The 18,006-nt window shown below is 43.5% G+C and overlaps 1 protein-coding gene across 2 annotated transcripts in view; it reads left to right on the top strand.

Annotated features, from left to right (window-relative positions):
• The window catches only part of LOC120981962, a 50,553-nt gene extending 35,690 nt beyond the window's left edge, over positions 1-14,863 (top strand). Inside the window, exons 5-9 of one of the 2 annotated variants that reach the window (XM_040411778.1) lie at positions 3,741-3,865; positions 5,388-5,424; positions 6,749-6,808; positions 7,333-7,392; positions 13,911-14,863. In XM_040411778.1, the coding sequence (XP_040267712.1) occupies positions 3,741-3,865; positions 5,388-5,424; positions 6,749-6,808; positions 7,333-7,392; positions 13,911-13,984 (356 nt within the window). In that variant the 3' untranslated portion in view covers positions 13,985-14,863. The remainder of the gene's footprint in view (positions 1-3,740; positions 3,866-5,387; positions 5,425-6,748; positions 6,809-7,332; positions 7,393-13,910) is intronic. The other variant, XM_040411777.1, reaches the window with a different exon arrangement.
• The last annotated feature ends 3,143 nt before the right edge of the window (positions 14,864-18,006 follow it).

Below are 18,006 nucleotides of genomic sequence, written 5' to 3'. Positions count from 1 at the left end.
GATCTTTACCCGCCTCTGCTCCCTATCTAACCTTTCTAATTCGCCTCTCCCCCTATCCAACCACAACCTACTCACCTTCTCTTCACTGGTCTCTTCTGCAGCTCCCCCGGTCCACACACTAGCACACCCCCGCAGGAACCTCAAACATCTCGACTTTCACTTGCTTTCTGACTCTCTTCTCCCACTCTCTACCATCTGTTGCCTCCAAGACCCAGATGCTGCTACCACCCTATATAACACCATAATAAGTACCGCTCTCGACACTGTTGCCCCCCTCACACACAACAAAATCCGGAAAATCAACAGACAACCCTGGCACACCAACCTGACCAAAAAACTCAGACAAGCTTCCAGTGCTGCTGAGCGGCGATGGAAGAAATCCCATTCTAAAGATCATTTCACTGCATACAAGCAATCCCTTCTCATATTCAAATCTTCACTCACTGATGCAAAACAGGCCTACTTCTCATCTCTCATATCTTCCCTGTCACACAGCCCTAAACAACTTTTTAGCACTTTTAACTCCCTTCTCCGTCCCCCAGTGCCCCCACCCTCTCCACTCTTCTCAGCTGAGGACTTTGCCAAATATTTCAAACAAAAGATAGTCCACATCAGAGAAAGCTTTACTGCACAGTCCCCACAGACCCTCTACACAACTGCTCAGTCCTCTCCCAAAACCCGCTTCTCCACCATTACAGAAGAAAAACTCTCCACTCTACTCTCCAAATCTCATCTGACCACCTGTGCACTTGACCCAATCCCATCCCACCTCATCCCTAACCTCACCACAGTGTTTATCCCAGCCCTAACTCATCTCTTCAACATATCACTAAACTCTGGTGTCTTCCCCTCTGCTTTTAAACATGCTACCATTACACCCATCCTCAAAAAGCCTTCACTTGACCCATCTTCCTTGTCCAGTTATGGCACCATATCACTTCTTCCGTATGCCTCAAAGCTACTTGAACAACATGTCCATTCAGAACTGTCCTCCCACCTCTCCTCCTGCTCCCTCTTTGACCGCCTACAATCTGGCTGCCGACCCCACCACTCGACCGAGACTGCCCTTACCAAAGTCACCAATGACCTACTGACAGCCAAAACCAAGAAACAATACTCTGTCCTCCTTCTCCTTGATCTGTCCTCTGCCTTCGACACTGTTGACCACTCCCTTCTGTTGCAAACTCTCTCATCTCTTGGCATCACTGACCTGGCCCTCTCCTGGATCACATCATACCTCACAGACCGGATGTTTAGCGTCTCCCACTCCCGCACCACCTCCTCGTCTCATTCCCTCTCTGTTGGTGTCCCGCAAGGCTCTGTCCTAGGACCCCTGCTCTTCTCTATCTACACTTTTGGCCTGGGACAGCTCATAGAGTCCCATGGCTTTCAGTATCACTCCTACGCTGACGACACACAAATCTACCTCTCTGGTCCAGACATCACCACCTTACTATCAAGAATCCCACAATGTCTACCTTCTATATCCTCCTTCTTCTCCTGTTGCTTTCTTAAACTTAACATGGATAAGACAGAATTCATCATCTTTCCTCCATCTTGTTCAACCCCCCCAACAGACCTATCTATCATGATCAATGGCTGCACACTCTCCCCAGTCAACAAAGCCGGCTGCCTTGGAGTGACCTTGGATTCTGCCTTTTCCTTCCGACCGCACATCCAAGCCCTTTCCACCACCTGCCGCCTCCAACTCAAAAACATCTCCCGCATCCGTGCTGTCCTTAACTTTGAATCTGCGAAAATGCTTGTACATGCCCTCATTATCTCCCGCCTAGACTACTGCAACATTCTCCTCTGTGGCCTTCCATCTAGCACTCTCGCACCCCTCCAATCTATCCTCAACTCTGCTGCCCGACTAATCCACCTCTCATCCTATTACTCCTCTGCCTCTCCCCTCTGCCAATCCCTTCACTGGCTCCCCATTGCCCAACGAATTCACTTCAAAGTCTAACAAATACATAGAAGGCCGTCCATAACCTGTCCCCTCCCTACATCTCTGAGCTACTTTCCCGATACATCCCCACACGCACTCTCCGATCCTCACAAGACCTCCTTCTCTCCTCTCCTCTTATTGCCTCTTCCCACAATCGACTCCAAGATTTCTCCTGCGCATCCCCCATACTCTGGAACTCGCTACCCCAACATATCAGACTCTCACCTACAGTGGAATCCTTCAAAAGAAACCTGAAAACCCACCTCTTCAGACAAGCCTACAACCCGTGACCCTGCTGCCTCTATACCGCCATGACCAACTTAACCCGCACCTACTGTGTCCTTCTCCCATACCATGTAGATTGTAAGCCCTCACGGGCAGCGCCCTCTCTCCTTCTGTACCAGTCTGTAACTCGTCTTGTTCCTGCTTAGTGCACTTGTCTGTATTATGTATGTGCACCGCTTATCATATGTACAGCGCTATGGAATGAATGGCGCTTTAATAATAAATAATAATAATAATAATAATGAGTGAGGTTTCAAAGATATATCAACACGCCTTAGGGAGAATATGAAAGAAGGCACATCAGTGGTTGATTGGAAACATAGACTGAATAAGTCACTAATTGATTCAATTTAGGGCTAAACCGGAGAACAGAGGCTAAGGGAATTTGTGTTCTTTAATCTTAGAGTCCACAAGGAATTGTGAACTTTCCTCCTCAAGGGAATCTCTAGTTCTCTTACCTTGGAGTAATCTCTATAAAAAGTGTGGACATGTAGATAAGCAGAAGTTCTTTAATTGAGATACCAAGTCAGTAGGCTGGGAGTGTAGTGAGCTGGAGCAAGGCCAGCTGTAAGCGGAGATCAGGCAATGGTCGGAACAGGTAGCAGATAAGAAAACAAGCTAGTCATAGCCATGATCAGCATGAACAAACAAACACAGAGGCACAATGTAACCAAATGGATCTTATTTCTCAAGGCCCAAGTGGTGTGGGAAGGATCCTTATAAAGCTCAAGGCATACAGGGCATTGGTGAAGTCACAGGTACTTTCAGCAGGAGTTATATTCTCACAACCCAGCAGTAGAGAGCCAGCCACATAGAGGACAACGAGTAGTAAGCCAGTGTCTTGTTATAGAACGTACTTCTCCTCTATGATGGTGAAAACCAAAGGACAGAAACAGATTTACTCATAATAAGCCATGTTCAAGTAAGGTACTGGAGGAGATTTTTGGTTATCATGTCTTGGACCATAATGCAGTTTGGGAAAGATATAAATTTGAACGTCAATTAATCTGGGCAGGTCTTGGCTTTTAGTAAGAGGTTTCCTATTAAAATAAGCCAATAGTCACTATACATTACTAATTCCTTGCTGCTCACATTCTGATACTTCACGGTCCCTGCCAGTCTTTGCTTCCTGGTCCCTCTCAACAGGCAGGAAATGACCAATCAGCCATGGATCTTCTGAGGCAGGTCACCACTATGGCCAGAGACTTGGGAAGCATTGTAATGGGAGCTACAAGGGAATCTTTTTTTTTTTTAAATGATTAAAATGCCCGGAAGATTTATCCTTTAACAATGAACAAAAGTAAGCGTATACCTTCATGATGTTCCTCAAATGACAGGAAGTGATGATTGACAAATGTATATACCCAGGCTTTATGATTTTCTAATTTAATTCATTATCTTTGGATATTGTTTTTTTTGTTCTTTTTGCTTCCTGTTCGTTCTCTTGACGGAAAATGTTCTTTTCCTGTCTGATTGCATTTAATGTTCTTTTTTTTTTTTTTAGAAGAAAGAGCTTCTGACTGGATATATGGGGTGGTTGCATCAGTGATTGTTGTATTGGTGCTGTTGGTGATATTGGCAGAAGTAGCATTCACGAAGTGGAGGATGATATGGTGCTTTAAATCAAAAGTATGTATGAATTTGGTTCAAGATTATTTTATCATTTTTTTTGCCCTGTAACCTCAACTTGGGTACAAACCCATGGTAAAAGATCATATCCACCACTCAATCTAATTTTTGTCTTTTTTCGAAACAATTTTTATTGCTTCAACACATTACAAATAAAATATGAAGAAACTGGTTAAATATCTCTTACGTTTTGTGTAATCAGGTCCTATGCAGATGCATTTATTTCTCCCTTGTGCTTGTCTCTTGTTCTTGGTAACCTACATACAGTAGAAGAGGAGACAGTTGAAAGGGAGTAGCAGATAAGTACATGATCTGACTACACACAGGGTTTGTTTGTAGTCTGTAACCATGGAGACACATAGATCTGCATAATAAGTGTGAATCAAAACTATTTGCAAAATCTCTTACATTTTGTGTATACAGCTCTCATGTCAATACACATATTTATCTCTTATCCTTCCTTCTTCTTGGAAACCTACAGACAGTAGAAGAAGAGACATTTAAAAAGAAGAGCAGATAACTACATGATCTGACTACACACAAGGCTGGTTTGTGGTCTGTAACCATGGAGACACATAGATCTGTATAAGAAGTGTCAAACAAAACTATTTGCAAAATCTGTTACATTTTGTGTATACAGCTCCCACGCTGATACATGTTTCTCCGTCATTCTTCCTTCTTCTTGGCAACCTACAGACAGTAGAAGAGGAGACATTTAAAAGAGAGGAGAAGATAACTACATGATCTGACTACACCCAAGGCTTGTTTGTAGTCTGTAACCATGGAAACACATAGATCTACAGAAGAAGTGTGAATCAAAGTTATGTGCAAACTTGCCAATTTGCCTTAAGTCGGCTGCAAACTAGTACATACCGTTTATATAAAGAAAATAAATAAATCGAGCAATCTTTTCTGCCTTCTTTCTATTATCTCTACATTTAAGGCTCTTCTGACTACAAGAGGTTGTCAGCACAAGTCAACATACCACCAACATGGCCAACCATTCATCACGGCACAGTTGCTAGACTTACACACAAACATGTCCTCCAGACTTTAACAAAAGATCAGATATCATTTTAAGGCAGAAAGGCCTGTATTAGACCTGCAGATGAAGCTGAAGATTGTCAGGAAGGGCGCGTTCCCTCCTGACAATCGCCTGCTCATCAGTATTACATGCAGTGATCTCCTTCACAGTATGGGGAGCAGTGATCGCTAATCATTATTTGCCGGCAGCAGAGAGTGTTTAGACTGCATGATCTGCTGCCGGCAAACGATTTTTTTAGGCTGCTTAAAAATTACGATTGTCCGATGAACGAGTAATTGTGTAATCACCGGCAGTCAGATCATCACTAACGAGAATTCCTATGAATGCTTATTAGCGAGGATCTGCCCAATTATCTCCATGCCAAGATACTAACGGGCAATTCCTAAGAAAACAGTAGTAGAGACAATACAATGAAATGATAGAATTATTTTTTATATGCTGTAAGATATCTCATAGATTTTTTCTTTATCATCCCAGAAGAAAGTTCAAGTAAGAAAAACAAGAAGCGACCCAGGTAGGTCATATTTTGCCCAGTTAATGTGGGTGAATGAAGAAGAGACTGATGAGCTGATGATTATTTGAATGAATGTCCCCATACAAAAAAAAATATCCCTATATACAGTAACATCCCAATGATTCATAGTCCCAAGGTTGCCGAATGATCAACAATTCTGAAACGTAAGATTGCACAACATGTGTAATATGTACTTACTTGCTCATAAAGATCGTACTGAAATCCCCAACACAAGCAACAATGATGAAGTTGATGATAAAGGACACTACCGATCTTGTGCCATTTATAATACTATTGTTTTATGAGGCTGCCCTTTGGATCCCTCATGCACCAGGACCGGGTTCAACTATTACCTCTGCATCCCCTAAAGCTGTGATGGCTAACCTCCGGCACTCCAGCTGTGGTAAAACTACAACTCCCAGGATGCACACTTGCTTGGCTGTTCACAGAACTCCATAGAAATGAATGGAGCATGCTGGGAGTCGTAGTCTCACCACAGCTGGAGTGCCGGAGGTTAGCCATCACTGCCCTAGAGCTATGGCCCTGATGATCAGTATTCAGCACTCTAGCTTCAGTTTAATACATCTGCACTAGTCTATGTTGGTCAGTCCATCATTGTGAACTCCAGGAATGTGGTAGAGCCTCCAAAGGCTTGATTTGGGCCCACCAATTTTTCTGTTTAACTTTATATTCTTCTTTATAATGTTCTATTCAGTGGTTTCTGGTCCTTGAACTCTAAAAGTCACAGAGATTGCAATATAATCAAGAGCTGTAATTTTACTCTATTTGTAAGGGGTTGCTCTCTCAAACAGGGCGGCGGTGACAGATTTGTTTGCAGACAACAGGATTAAAGTCCAACTTGATGCTTTATTTTATGACACTCCGGCAATTTACAATAAACTCCAGTTATATTTCACTGGGTGCCGTGTAGATCCAGCATCACAAAACATAAATCAAACAAAATAAGCTCCTGCCTGTCTGGGTTCTAACTAATACAGGTTAGTAGATCACCTATTAAGGGCAGGTCAGACACAGAGAATCCGGCGTCTCTAGCCAGCTTCCCAGACTTCTTCCAGGCATAACTCCCCTCTGACTGACAGCCTGGGAGGTGCTTTATTTCCCCCTAACGATCCCAGCTGGCTACACCTGAGGATCCCTCAGGCTAGGGGGAAAACCTGCCCTGGAATGGGGGTGGACTGGGGAGGTCCCACTACCAACCTTCCTTCCCAGTCCGAAAAAAATCCAGGCCTTTTGTCTGTGTGTAAAATATTATAAGGTATATTTATGAGTTATTTTAATTAATTTATTGTAATTTGCCATTCAGAAGGTTTGTCTGAGGAGGAGAACAAACTTCATCCGAAAGTCTCCAACCTAAGCCCTCAAGGTAATGTCTTATTCTTACCAGCATTTCCTCCTAAAAAGTCCCCTTGATTATATGTCTCTAAATGATTTTCTTGTTTTAATTTTGATAAAGGCTCCTCTGTTCAGCCATTTCTTATCTCTGCTATCCAATATTCAGAATGCAACCAGCTGCACTAGTGCATGTTGGTCGGTGCAGCACTGTAAAGTTGAGGAATGTGGGAGACACTCCATAGACAATTTTTTTTTCTGCTAAACACCCACCGATTTTACTGTTTAATTCCGTGTTTTCTATTCATCAGTTTCTGGTCTTTGAACTCTAAAAGACACAGAGACTGCTGTGTAATCAAGAGCTGCAACTTTGCTCTTGGAGACACCAAAAGGCTTTAAGGGGTACTGCATGTGGTAAAAAAATTCTCTGATGACTTTGATGAACCAGTATTTTCTTTATGATTTTGTCTATCTGTGTATGTGTTCAGTGTCTGTAGAATATATGATAAGGTGTGTTTATGAATTTTTCTAATTGATTTACTCTAATTTCCCATTCAGAAGATACGTTGGATCTGGAGACAAAACTTCATCAGAAAAGCCCCAGCCCAAGCCCTACAGGTAATGCATAATTCTTACCAACATTTCCTCCTAAAAAGTTCCCTGTTAATGTAGGTCTCTGAATGATCTACTTGTTTTAATTTGATACCGATATAAGACCAACGTTGGCCCCCATGCCAAAACTACAATGAGTCAATACAACACATATTGCGGCAAGATAAAGGGGGTCAACAGCTAGAAAGTACAGAAGAGTACCAGCTCCTTTAACAAAACAACGACCTACAAATAGCAAAGCCAAGAGGTACAAATGCAAAAAATATATATGCTTTATTGAATAACATGATTTCATACATAAAATACGTTATATTACAAATAGGTAGAAGCAGGAAAAAAACACCATCCCAGTGGTACACTACGCTAAAAATAATAACATGGTTGGTGAATATCATTAATAAAGCTCTATAACATGTGGCAGAGTCTCCTATGTTATATGCAATCAATATCTCTCTGTGGGACAAAAGCGTCACTGGAGGAGATGGTGACAGCAGTCAGACCTGCAGATATAGCCAAAACATGTGAGGCCCAAGTGGAGCCGTGGCATCTTGCAGACTATTGACCATAAAAAACAAATGATAGTCATGTAAGAGGAGACTCACCAAGAAAGGTAGTGTATCCAAACCGAGATGGCGTTACCCCAATGCGCGTTTCGGTGTGCCTTCGTCAGGGGGTAGCGCCATCACCGTGGATCATAGGTTATAAAGGTCTCTTCTCCAATCAGGTTGCATTCACAGTATCTTCAATCACTAAGGTATTTTAGTCACCTGGATGTTCGGCGGCAAGGACCTGATGGACGTAATCTGGCATGTGATCCTTCCCCCAGCCGGCGTCACCTTGTACCGCCCATGACACGTGACGTCTCACGTCATGTGGCTGGCCGACGTCAAGACGCCAGGTGGGAGGTGCCACGCGCCGTCTCGTGCATCATCTGCACACATCACAGGGGAAGAAAATCGGAGCGAACAAGCGCTCTATGGTACTGCCATACAGGATATCTCTCGTAAACGCCTACTTGGCATATTTGTCACGGCCACGGTTATGGTCGTGACTCCTTGGGAGTCGCATACAGTTGCCCGCGGTTTTGGTTGTTGTTTCAACCGCAGCTGAGGCATTATGTAGTTGGCCTCGGTGCGGTTGCCGCGGACAACAGCCTTGTGTGCGGTTCCCGGGGAGTTGTTGTGGATGCACGTTTGTATGTCTGGTGTGCACTGTGTTTTATGTTTGTGTGCGCACGGACATCATTCCCCGCACTGTGGTTACCCGTGGCAACCTTAGGTGGTATTATGTACATGTGGTGGCAGTGTCCCGGCCTTCGGGCTGATTCCCTGGACACGTGTGCCACCCATGTCGTTGCTTGCGGCAACGGCCACAGTGTGATCTGTTGGACACTTTTCCTTTTTGTGAGTTTCCCTTCTGTGGTGTGTAGGGTTAACTCCCTTCCCAGTGTGTGTGTGATGTCACTGGGTGTGTCCTTCCTTTGGGTGTGGCCACTTTGGGCCTATATAACCTCTCTCTGTGGCAGGGCTCAGGAGGTTGCTTCAGCATGCTTGCTGATAGCAGCCTCCTGTGTTTTTCCATCTGCCTGTGAGAGCCACCACTGTGGTCATAGATTTAGATTTAAGTTTATGTTTATGCTTCTTGTATGTCATGTTGTGTGTGATGTTCTGTTGGGACCTTCCTTGTCACTTTTGTGCAGTTTACGGTTCTGGATTCCTGTGGCTCAGGGATCCAGTCAGCAAGGCTGTGGCAGGTTGGAGGAACTTCTAGTTTGCCTGCCATACCCGTAAAACTGTTTGTGTTCCCCTTTTTCCCAACAGCTTGGCCAGTGAGACTCCTGCTCCTCCGCGTCTAGGAGGAGTAGGTCGTCTTACCCTGACTCCTAGCGCAGGGACCGGACGGAGGGTGAGTTAGGGATCCGAGGTTCCTGCGCATGGGTCCTCCTACCTTTAAGGTCGGCCCATGCAGTTAGGAGTTAGGGTCAGGGTAGGGACGCTGTTAGGAGGTGACCTGCTCCCTATCCTGTTCTCCTGGCCGAGTAGGCCTACAGCATCTGGCATTGCACGGCTGAGGATTTCCCCCATCCTCAGCCGTGACAATATTATACCACCTCTCACTTACATAATTACAATGTGTACATTAATTATAAGACATAAAACAACCCAATATTATGGAGTATAAGGGTGTTCATTCTCTACATGGGTTAGTGTAAAATTCCATACAGGTGAATATATTGTACAGGATCTCATAATACCTAATATAACTAATAACAACAATGTATAAAATAGTGCAACCCATTATTATATAATATAATATAATATATACATATTCATTCTGTACATCAATTGATATTAAAATACATACAGATCGATATATTATATAAAATCTCACAATACATAATTATAAAAGAACTTCATAATACATGATTGCACATAATGTGAATAAATATAAATATAAAGTGCACAGGGAGTATATTTCATGGTAAAATGTAATAAAACAATTATTAGTGCAAAAAACATATTTCATTATAAGAATATCCAAATGAAAAATATGTATGCATATACACTGCTCAAAAAAATAAAGGGAACACTTAAACAACACAATGTAACTCCAAGTCAATCACACTTCTGTGAAATCAAACTGTCCTCTTAGGAAGCAACACTGAGTGACAATGAATTTCACATGCTGTTGTGCAAATGGGATAGACAACAGGTGGAAATTACAGGCAATTAGCAAGACACCCCCAATAAAGGAGTGGTTCTGCAGGTGGTGATCACAGTCCACTTCTCAGTTCCTATGCTTCCTGGCTGATCTTTTGGTCACTTTTGAATGCTGGCGGTGCTTTCACTCTAGTGGTAGCATGAGACGGAGTCTACAACCCACACAAGTGGCTCAGGTAGTGCAGCTTATCCAGGATGGCACATCAATGCGAGCTGTGGCAAGAAGGTTTGTTGTGTCTGTCAACGTAGTGTCCAGAGCATGGAGGCGCTACCAGGAGACAGGCCAGTACATCAGGAGACGTGGAGGAGGCCGTAGGAGGGCAACAACCCAGCAGCAGGACCGCTATCTCCGCCTTTGTGCAAGGAGGAACAGGAGGAGCACTGCCAGAGCCCTGCAAAATGACCTCCAGCAGGCCACAAATGTGCATGTGTCTGCTCAAACGGTCCGAAACAGACTCCATGAGGTTGATACGAGGGCCCGACGTCCACAGGTGGGGGTTGTGCTTACAGCCCAACACCATGCAGGACGTTTGACATTTGCCAGAGAACACCAAGATTGGCAAATTCGCCACTGGCACCCTGAGCACATGTGACACTGAGCACATGTGACAGACGTGACAGAGTCTGGAGACGCCGTGGAGAACGTTCTGCTGCCTGCAACATCCTCCAGCATGACCGGTTTGGCATTGGGTCAGTAATGGTGTGGGGTGGCATTTCTTTGGAGGGCCGCACAGCCCTCTATGTGCTCACCAGAGGTAGCCTGACTCCCATTAGGTACCGAGATGAGATCCTCAGACCCCTTGTGAGACCATATGCTGGTGCGGTTGGCCCTGGGTTCCTCCTAATGCAAGACAATTCTAGACCTCATGTTGCTGGAGTGTGTCAGCAGTTCCTGCAAGACGAAGGCATTGATGCTATGGACTGGCCCGCCCGTTCCCCAGACCTGAATCCAATTGAGCACATCTGGGACATCATGTCTCGCTCTATCCACCAACGTCACGTTGCACCACAGACTGTCCAGGAGTTGGCAGATGCTTTAGTCCAGGTCTGGGAGGAGATCCCTCAGGAGACCGTCCGCCACCTCATCAGGAGCATGCATAGGCGTTGTAGGGAGGTCATACAGGCACGTGGAGGCCACACACACTACTGAGCCTCATTTTGACTTGTTTTAAGGACATTACATCAAAGTTGGATCAGCCTGTAGTGTGTTTTTCCACTTTAATTTTGAGTGTGACTCCAAATCCAGACCTCCATGGGTTGAAAAATTTGATTTCTATTTTTGTGTGATTTTGTTGTCAGCACATTCAACTATGTAAAGAACAAAGTATTTCAGAAGAATATTTAATTAACTCAGATCTAGGATGTGTTATTTTTGTGTTCCCTTTATTTTTTTGAGCAGTGTATAATAATGAAGAAAGCTCAAATTAGTACTCTCCGTTATAAATGGTGATACAGTGTGACGTGAACTTCGAATATATATGTGATGTGAAAATACCGCAAGTGAACAATCTATGATACATATAGATAACTGGGAATAACTGAATATGCAAAGTGTATGACATTTTACACCCAAAGGCATTATGGGTGGTGAAAGATTGATGTATTTGAAACCGTGAAATAAAAGACTAATGGGGTGCTCATTTATACTAACAAAAATAATAAATCAAGAGCTGATCAACAACTCATGAAAATGCAAGAAAATGCGTGAGTGGATGGTGACTAGGGAAGGGGAGGAGGGGGGGAAGGAAATGGGGGAATTTTACACTAACTTATGTACAGAATGAACACCCTTATTCTCCATAATATTGGGTTGTTTCATGTCTTATAATTAATGTACACATTGTAATTATGTATAAGTGAGAGGTGGTATAATATGCCAAATAGGCGTATACGGGAGAGATATCCTGTATGGCAGTACCATAGAGCGCTTGTTCGCTCCGGTTTTCTTCCCCTGTGATGTGTGCAGATGATGCAAGAGACGGTGCGAGGCAGCTCCCACCTGGCGTCTTGACATCGGCCAGCCACATGACGTGAGACATCACGTGTCATGGGCGGTACGAGGATCACATGCCAGATTACGTCCATCAGGTCCTTGCCGCCGAACATCCAGGTCACTAAAATACCTTAGTGATTGAAGATACTGTGAATGCAACCTTATTGGAGGAGAGGCCTCTATAACCTATGATCCACGGTGATGGCGCTACCCCCTGACGAAGGCACGCCGAAACGCGCGTTGGGGAAACGCTATCCCGGTTTGGATAGACTACCTTTCTTGGTGAGTCTCCTCTTACATAACTATCATTTGTTTTTAATGGTCAATAGTCTGCAAGATGCCACGGCTCCACTTGGGCCTCACATGTTTTGGCTATATCCGCGGGTCTGACTGCTGTCACCATCTCCTGCAGTGACTCTTTTGTCCCACAGAGAGATATTGATTGCATATAACATAGGAGACTCTGCCACATGTTATAGAGCTTTATTAATGATTTTCACCATGTTATTATTTTTAGCGCAGTGTACCACTGGGATGGTGTTTTTTTCCTGCTGCTACCTCTTTATAATATAACGTCTTTTATGTATGAAATCATGTTATTCAATAAAGCATATATATTTTTTGCATTTGTACCTCTTGGCTTCGCTATTTGTAGGTCGTTGTTTTAATTTGACTAGAGGCCGTATTCATCCATTTCTCGTCTACTATCCAATATGGCTGCCATTACAGCTTTCATTAAGAGTTTCACCCAGTTTCCCCAAACTCTTCAATGGCAAATCCTCTGCCTAAAGGGAATCTGTCACCTCATTTTCACCAATATAACTAACAACATTGCCCAACAGAAGTTTGAAAACACATTCCAAACATACCTGTGTGTACTTTGTGTGTTTATTCCATGTCCAGAAAAAGTGCTTTTATTCTGCTGAAAATGGCTCCCAAGTGCCCGGGTGGATGGGCTTTGCTGTTCCCTGTGCCCAAAGAAAATCAGACTTTAGAAGAGGGGAGGGCTGCTTTAGCTTCTCATATCTTGGGGTTTGTAGCAGCTAGAGATATGAAATACATGTTTCTATGCTTTCAAACAATACCAGACTCACAGCATTATACCGACTACATCTGAAGATATAGCTGTTAGAAATTGAGTAGGGAATGAAAGCAGTGAAACCTGCTTTTACTTTTTACTTTCAGCTGCATTCACTTCTTATGTTGATATAATGCTGTAATTCTGGTATTGTTTGAAAGCATGGAATGCCAGCTTTCAAACAGGACCAGGCTCATATCGCTTCTACCTATCCCAAGATATGAACAGCTAAAGCACCCCTCCCCTCTTTGCTTTGGGCACTTGGAACTGCAAACCCGCCCAACCGGGTACTTGGGAGCCATTTTTTCAACAGAACAAAAGTACTTTTTCTGGACATGGACCAAAGTCGACACAGGTATGTTTGTAAACTGTTTGCAAACTTTTGTGGGGCGATGCTGTTCGTGGTATAGATGAAAATGATGTGACAGATTGAACTCTTTTTTTTTTTTTTAAATGATATAAAATAATAAACTAAGTCATATCCACCTCACCAATCCCTTGCCGTTCTCATGCTTGAAATTTTCCCTCAATACATAAGGTGAACTCTGCAGCATTTACGCATCAAAACCTGTTGCAAATTCAGCAAATTTTGGTGTGGATTTCGCTGCTGTGGATTTCGGCCATGTCAGCTGCAGACCCACCATGTCAGACCATATCCAAATTTTTTGTTTTTGAAAACCCTATTAAAATGTAGTAGATTATGTTTTTCGTGAATTTTTTTTTTTACTTACAGATCCTTGTGATGAAACAAATGATAATGGAGATGATGAGAAATTTCATGATGCTCTAGAAGTTCAAGAAGCATAGACTACAGGTGGTCACACAGCATAGATGGCTCTGACCACCCTAATGGACAGTCACGGTCGGCTTGGCCAAGGAAGCATTTTCAATGGAAAGATGGGAGAGAGCCCATGTTTCTGTCAGTGGCTTTGGCTTGGCTGGTGTGTATGGCCAACTTTTAGGACTCATGCTGATGAGAAAATCCAAGATTGGTTCTGTACAGATCCCTAATACACAGCCCATAATGTCCATGAGTTGATGAGAAAAGATCACAACATGATCCACCGCATGCTGCCTCAAGACTGGATTCTCCTCTAGAAGCATAACCACATATAATACAATCAATCAGCACTGACAACCTGATTGCTAGGTATAAAGGCTATGGACATCTTCAAAGGCATTTTTTTTGTAATTGCATTTCACTCATTTTGAGGTAATAATCTTTTTTTTAATTGGTATGTATTAAATTAAAAGAGTCGATTTGCAGGCTGTCACTTTTTGTTTTATTTGAATCTCGTCATCTGAGGGTTCATGTGTTGATCTTATCTCGGATCTCCTGACCTCATAAACACTTTCATAAGAACTGAGCTATAATGAGTGTTTATAAGGTTAAGAGATCATCGATAAGAGGTACACATGAACTGTCAGATGACGAGAGTCAAAGAAAACAGAAAGCGACAACTTGAAAATAGACTGATTTTTAACTCTTGCATCTCAGAAATGGCAAACAATTTTTCATAAAGACAAAATGAAAAAATTATTTTTAACTAAAAATGAGTAAAATCCAATAATTAAAAATGCCCCCGAAGGTGTCCATAGTATTCCAATATTGTTTACAGATTTTTTTTTATATAAAAAATAAAGTTGTGTGGTTGTTCTCTACAAAAGGTAGCACCACTTAAATATCTTTTCTTTGTATGTTTTTTGTTACATGAATGCTCTTGCCTTGTGGTGGCAGCGGTGGCTTACCTACCATAGAGGCAGGATACATGACTAAGTGGGAGTTTGTTATAGCTGCCATCTGCAGCAACTAGGGGACGCTCATTGCACACAGTTTATACACCATCCATTATGTATAATATTAGTGCTATGAATGCATATGTCAATAGCGCCACTTAGTGGTGGTTGCGTTTAACACAGCATTGAGAATGGAGAGGAGGCTGAACATGCGTGGTTCTCTCGATTCACTTCTATGGCAGTATCTAAAATAGTGTAGTGTACTTAATTATATTTGGAACCCTCATAGAAGTGAATGGATGTGCAATAAATGTCAACATAGGAGTAGCCCTTTAAGATTACAGGTCCCTCATACCAGTCATTGTAGAATCAACAGATACCTGGAAATATAAAAGATATGATGCCAGGAATTGAAGAGGATTATGTGATGTGCCGGATCCAGGTTCATGTGGGCCCTTGGGCGATAAAGTCTCGGTGAGCCACCTCGTGGCATTTTTCACGGCACTTACAGCAATGAAACTGCATGTATTATAGATTAAATACCTTACACAGAGCGTATTTATGTGAATCAGTCCTTATGTGCCTACTTTTATTTACTACCAAATGTTTCAGTCCCTCAGGTCTACTCACATATATGTGTTCCCTCACAGTAGATATGCCAAGATGTGCCCCCTTCATAGTAGATATGCCAAGATATGTGCCCCTTTCACAGTAGATATGCCAAAATATGTGCCCCCTCACAGTTGATATGTCAAGATATGCCCACTTAATAGTAGATATGCCAAGATATGTGCCCCCTCACAGTGGATATGGCAAGATATGTGTCCCCTCACAGTACATATGCCAAGATATGTGCCCCCTTCACAGTAGATATGCCAAGATATGTGCCCCCTTCACAGTAGATATGCCAAGATATGTGCCCCCTTCACAGTAGATATGCCAAGATATGTGCTCTCTTATGGTGGATATGCCAAATATGTGCCCAGTCCCCCCTTCACAGTGGTTATGCCCAGATGTGCCCCATTCACAGGAAGTGGAAAAAAAAACCCAATAAATCCTCCTCTCCTCAGTCACCTGGCTCCTCCCATGATCGGCGCTCCCCATCAGCAGCAGTAGGATACTGTGACACATGGCGCTGCTGTGTAGGAGGAGCAGAGGCTGATTCCCAGCCTGCCCCACTCCTCCTCCTACACAGATCATCAGGACATGTGTGAGGGCATCGTGCTGCTGTGGAGCGCTGGCAGCTCAATGGTGGAGCGGGGAGCAAATAGTTCCCTGCTTCAGTGGCGTGCCTAGGGTGTTTGGCACCCGGGGCGGGTCATTTCTCTGGGACTTTCCCCCCCCCCCCCCCCCAATACTTAAAAAAAAATTGTGCCCCCTCCATAGTAGAAATGCCCATTGTGCCCCCTTCACATTAGTAATAAAGTCCTATGTGCCCCCTCCATAGTAATAAAGTTCTCTGTGCCCCTCCATAGTAATAAAGACCTATGTGTCCCCTCTATAGTAATAACATCCTCCTCCATAGTAATAAAGTCCTCTGTGTCACCTGCATAGTAATAAAGTCCTCTGTGCCCCCTCCATAGTAATAAAGTCCCCTGTGCCCCCTCCATAGTAATAAAGTCCTCTGTGTCCCCTCCATAGTAATAAAGTCCTCTGTGCCCCTCCATAGTAATAAAGACCTCTGTGACCCCTCCATAGTAATAAAGTCCTCTGTGCCCCCTCCATAGTAATAAAGTTCTCTGTTTCCCCTCCATAGTAATAAAGTCCTCTGTGTCCCCTCCATAGTAATAAAGTCCTCTGTGACCCCTCTGTATTAAAAACTAAAAAACACAGTAACTACTCATCTCGTCCCGTTCCTGAAGCTCACAGTCCTCTCTTCCCTGCAGGCACAGATCGCTCTGCAGCACTGTGTGGGCGGAGATTATGCAGAGTACCGTGCCTGCAGGCTGAGTGGTGGAGCAGGGAGAAGTCTTCCTGCTTCACCATTCAGAGCGCCGCCAACCTGAAGGAGGGGAGGAGCGCGGGGAGCTGAGCGGTGAGGGACAGGACCGCAGCTCCCAGCGCTCCAGCAATGAGCTCTTCCATCTGTATTGATGGAAGCGCTCATTTCTTCTGGCCTCTGGCAGCTGTGCTGTAGGCCCGGCACTTGCCGGGGTATGCTAGGTGCTGACGCCGGCCTTGGTTGTATACATCACGTTGTATGAGTACCTAATTCTGGAGGAACAATATCATTTGGTTTAAGGTCTGTCAACACTTATTATATGGTTACATGGTTCGCACTTCATTGCCCCTTCTGCCCACCAGTACTAAAGTATTATGAAATGGACCCTAAACTGCATATTTTTATTCACAGGACTGAAGACCATCTTGACAAAAACAGGAATGATCATCAGTCCATCATTAACCCACCTTAGATAGGATCTGTCAGTTCTTACAATGTCAGAACATGCAGGGACATACTCCTTTGACAGGGAAGGGGGTAGTTGACGGATCCACTTTACATGACAGTATGTCTTTTTTGGCTTTGGCAGGTGTTATTCTAAAGATAGTAAGGAGAATCCCGGAAACATGGGATGCATCTATAGTGAACACCTTGATGATGATGGTTAGGAAAGCCGTGAATGCATTTGGACATATACCTCTGGGATCTGGCCTTTAGCAATATATACTGTATGTTCGTGAAAAATATAATTAGATTTGACAGTTAGAATCTTAGCAATAATTGGGATCATCTGTGTCCCTGTGATGAAGCTACAAGTCAATAGTGATGACCTGCAGGGGCAATATTCGAATTAGCGATATTTCAGGAATATTTTGGAGAATATTCGTCTTATATTCTTGATTGCGAAAATCGGCAATGTAATATGCGCATATTGCGCGTGCAATATGGGTCACTTTTGCTATATTTTTCAAGCTGCTAGGAGTTTCCTGAGACTGGAGAAAATGGTTGGCACGGCAGAACATTACAGTAGCTTTATATGCAGATAGAGTGCTCCAGTATATTCGCAATTGTGAAAATTGGCAGTTAATAATGCGCATATTTTGGCGCAATACGTGCAACTTCACATTTTAGGCTGCTGGGGAGGTTCTTA

Source organism: Bufo bufo, chromosome 11 (assembly GCF_905171765.1).
Source record: "Bufo bufo chromosome 11, aBufBuf1.1, whole genome shotgun sequence".
In the NCBI taxonomy this organism is placed as follows: domain Eukaryota; kingdom Metazoa; phylum Chordata; class Amphibia; order Anura; family Bufonidae; genus Bufo; species Bufo bufo.
This window is presented reverse-complemented; position numbering and strand designations above follow the sequence as displayed.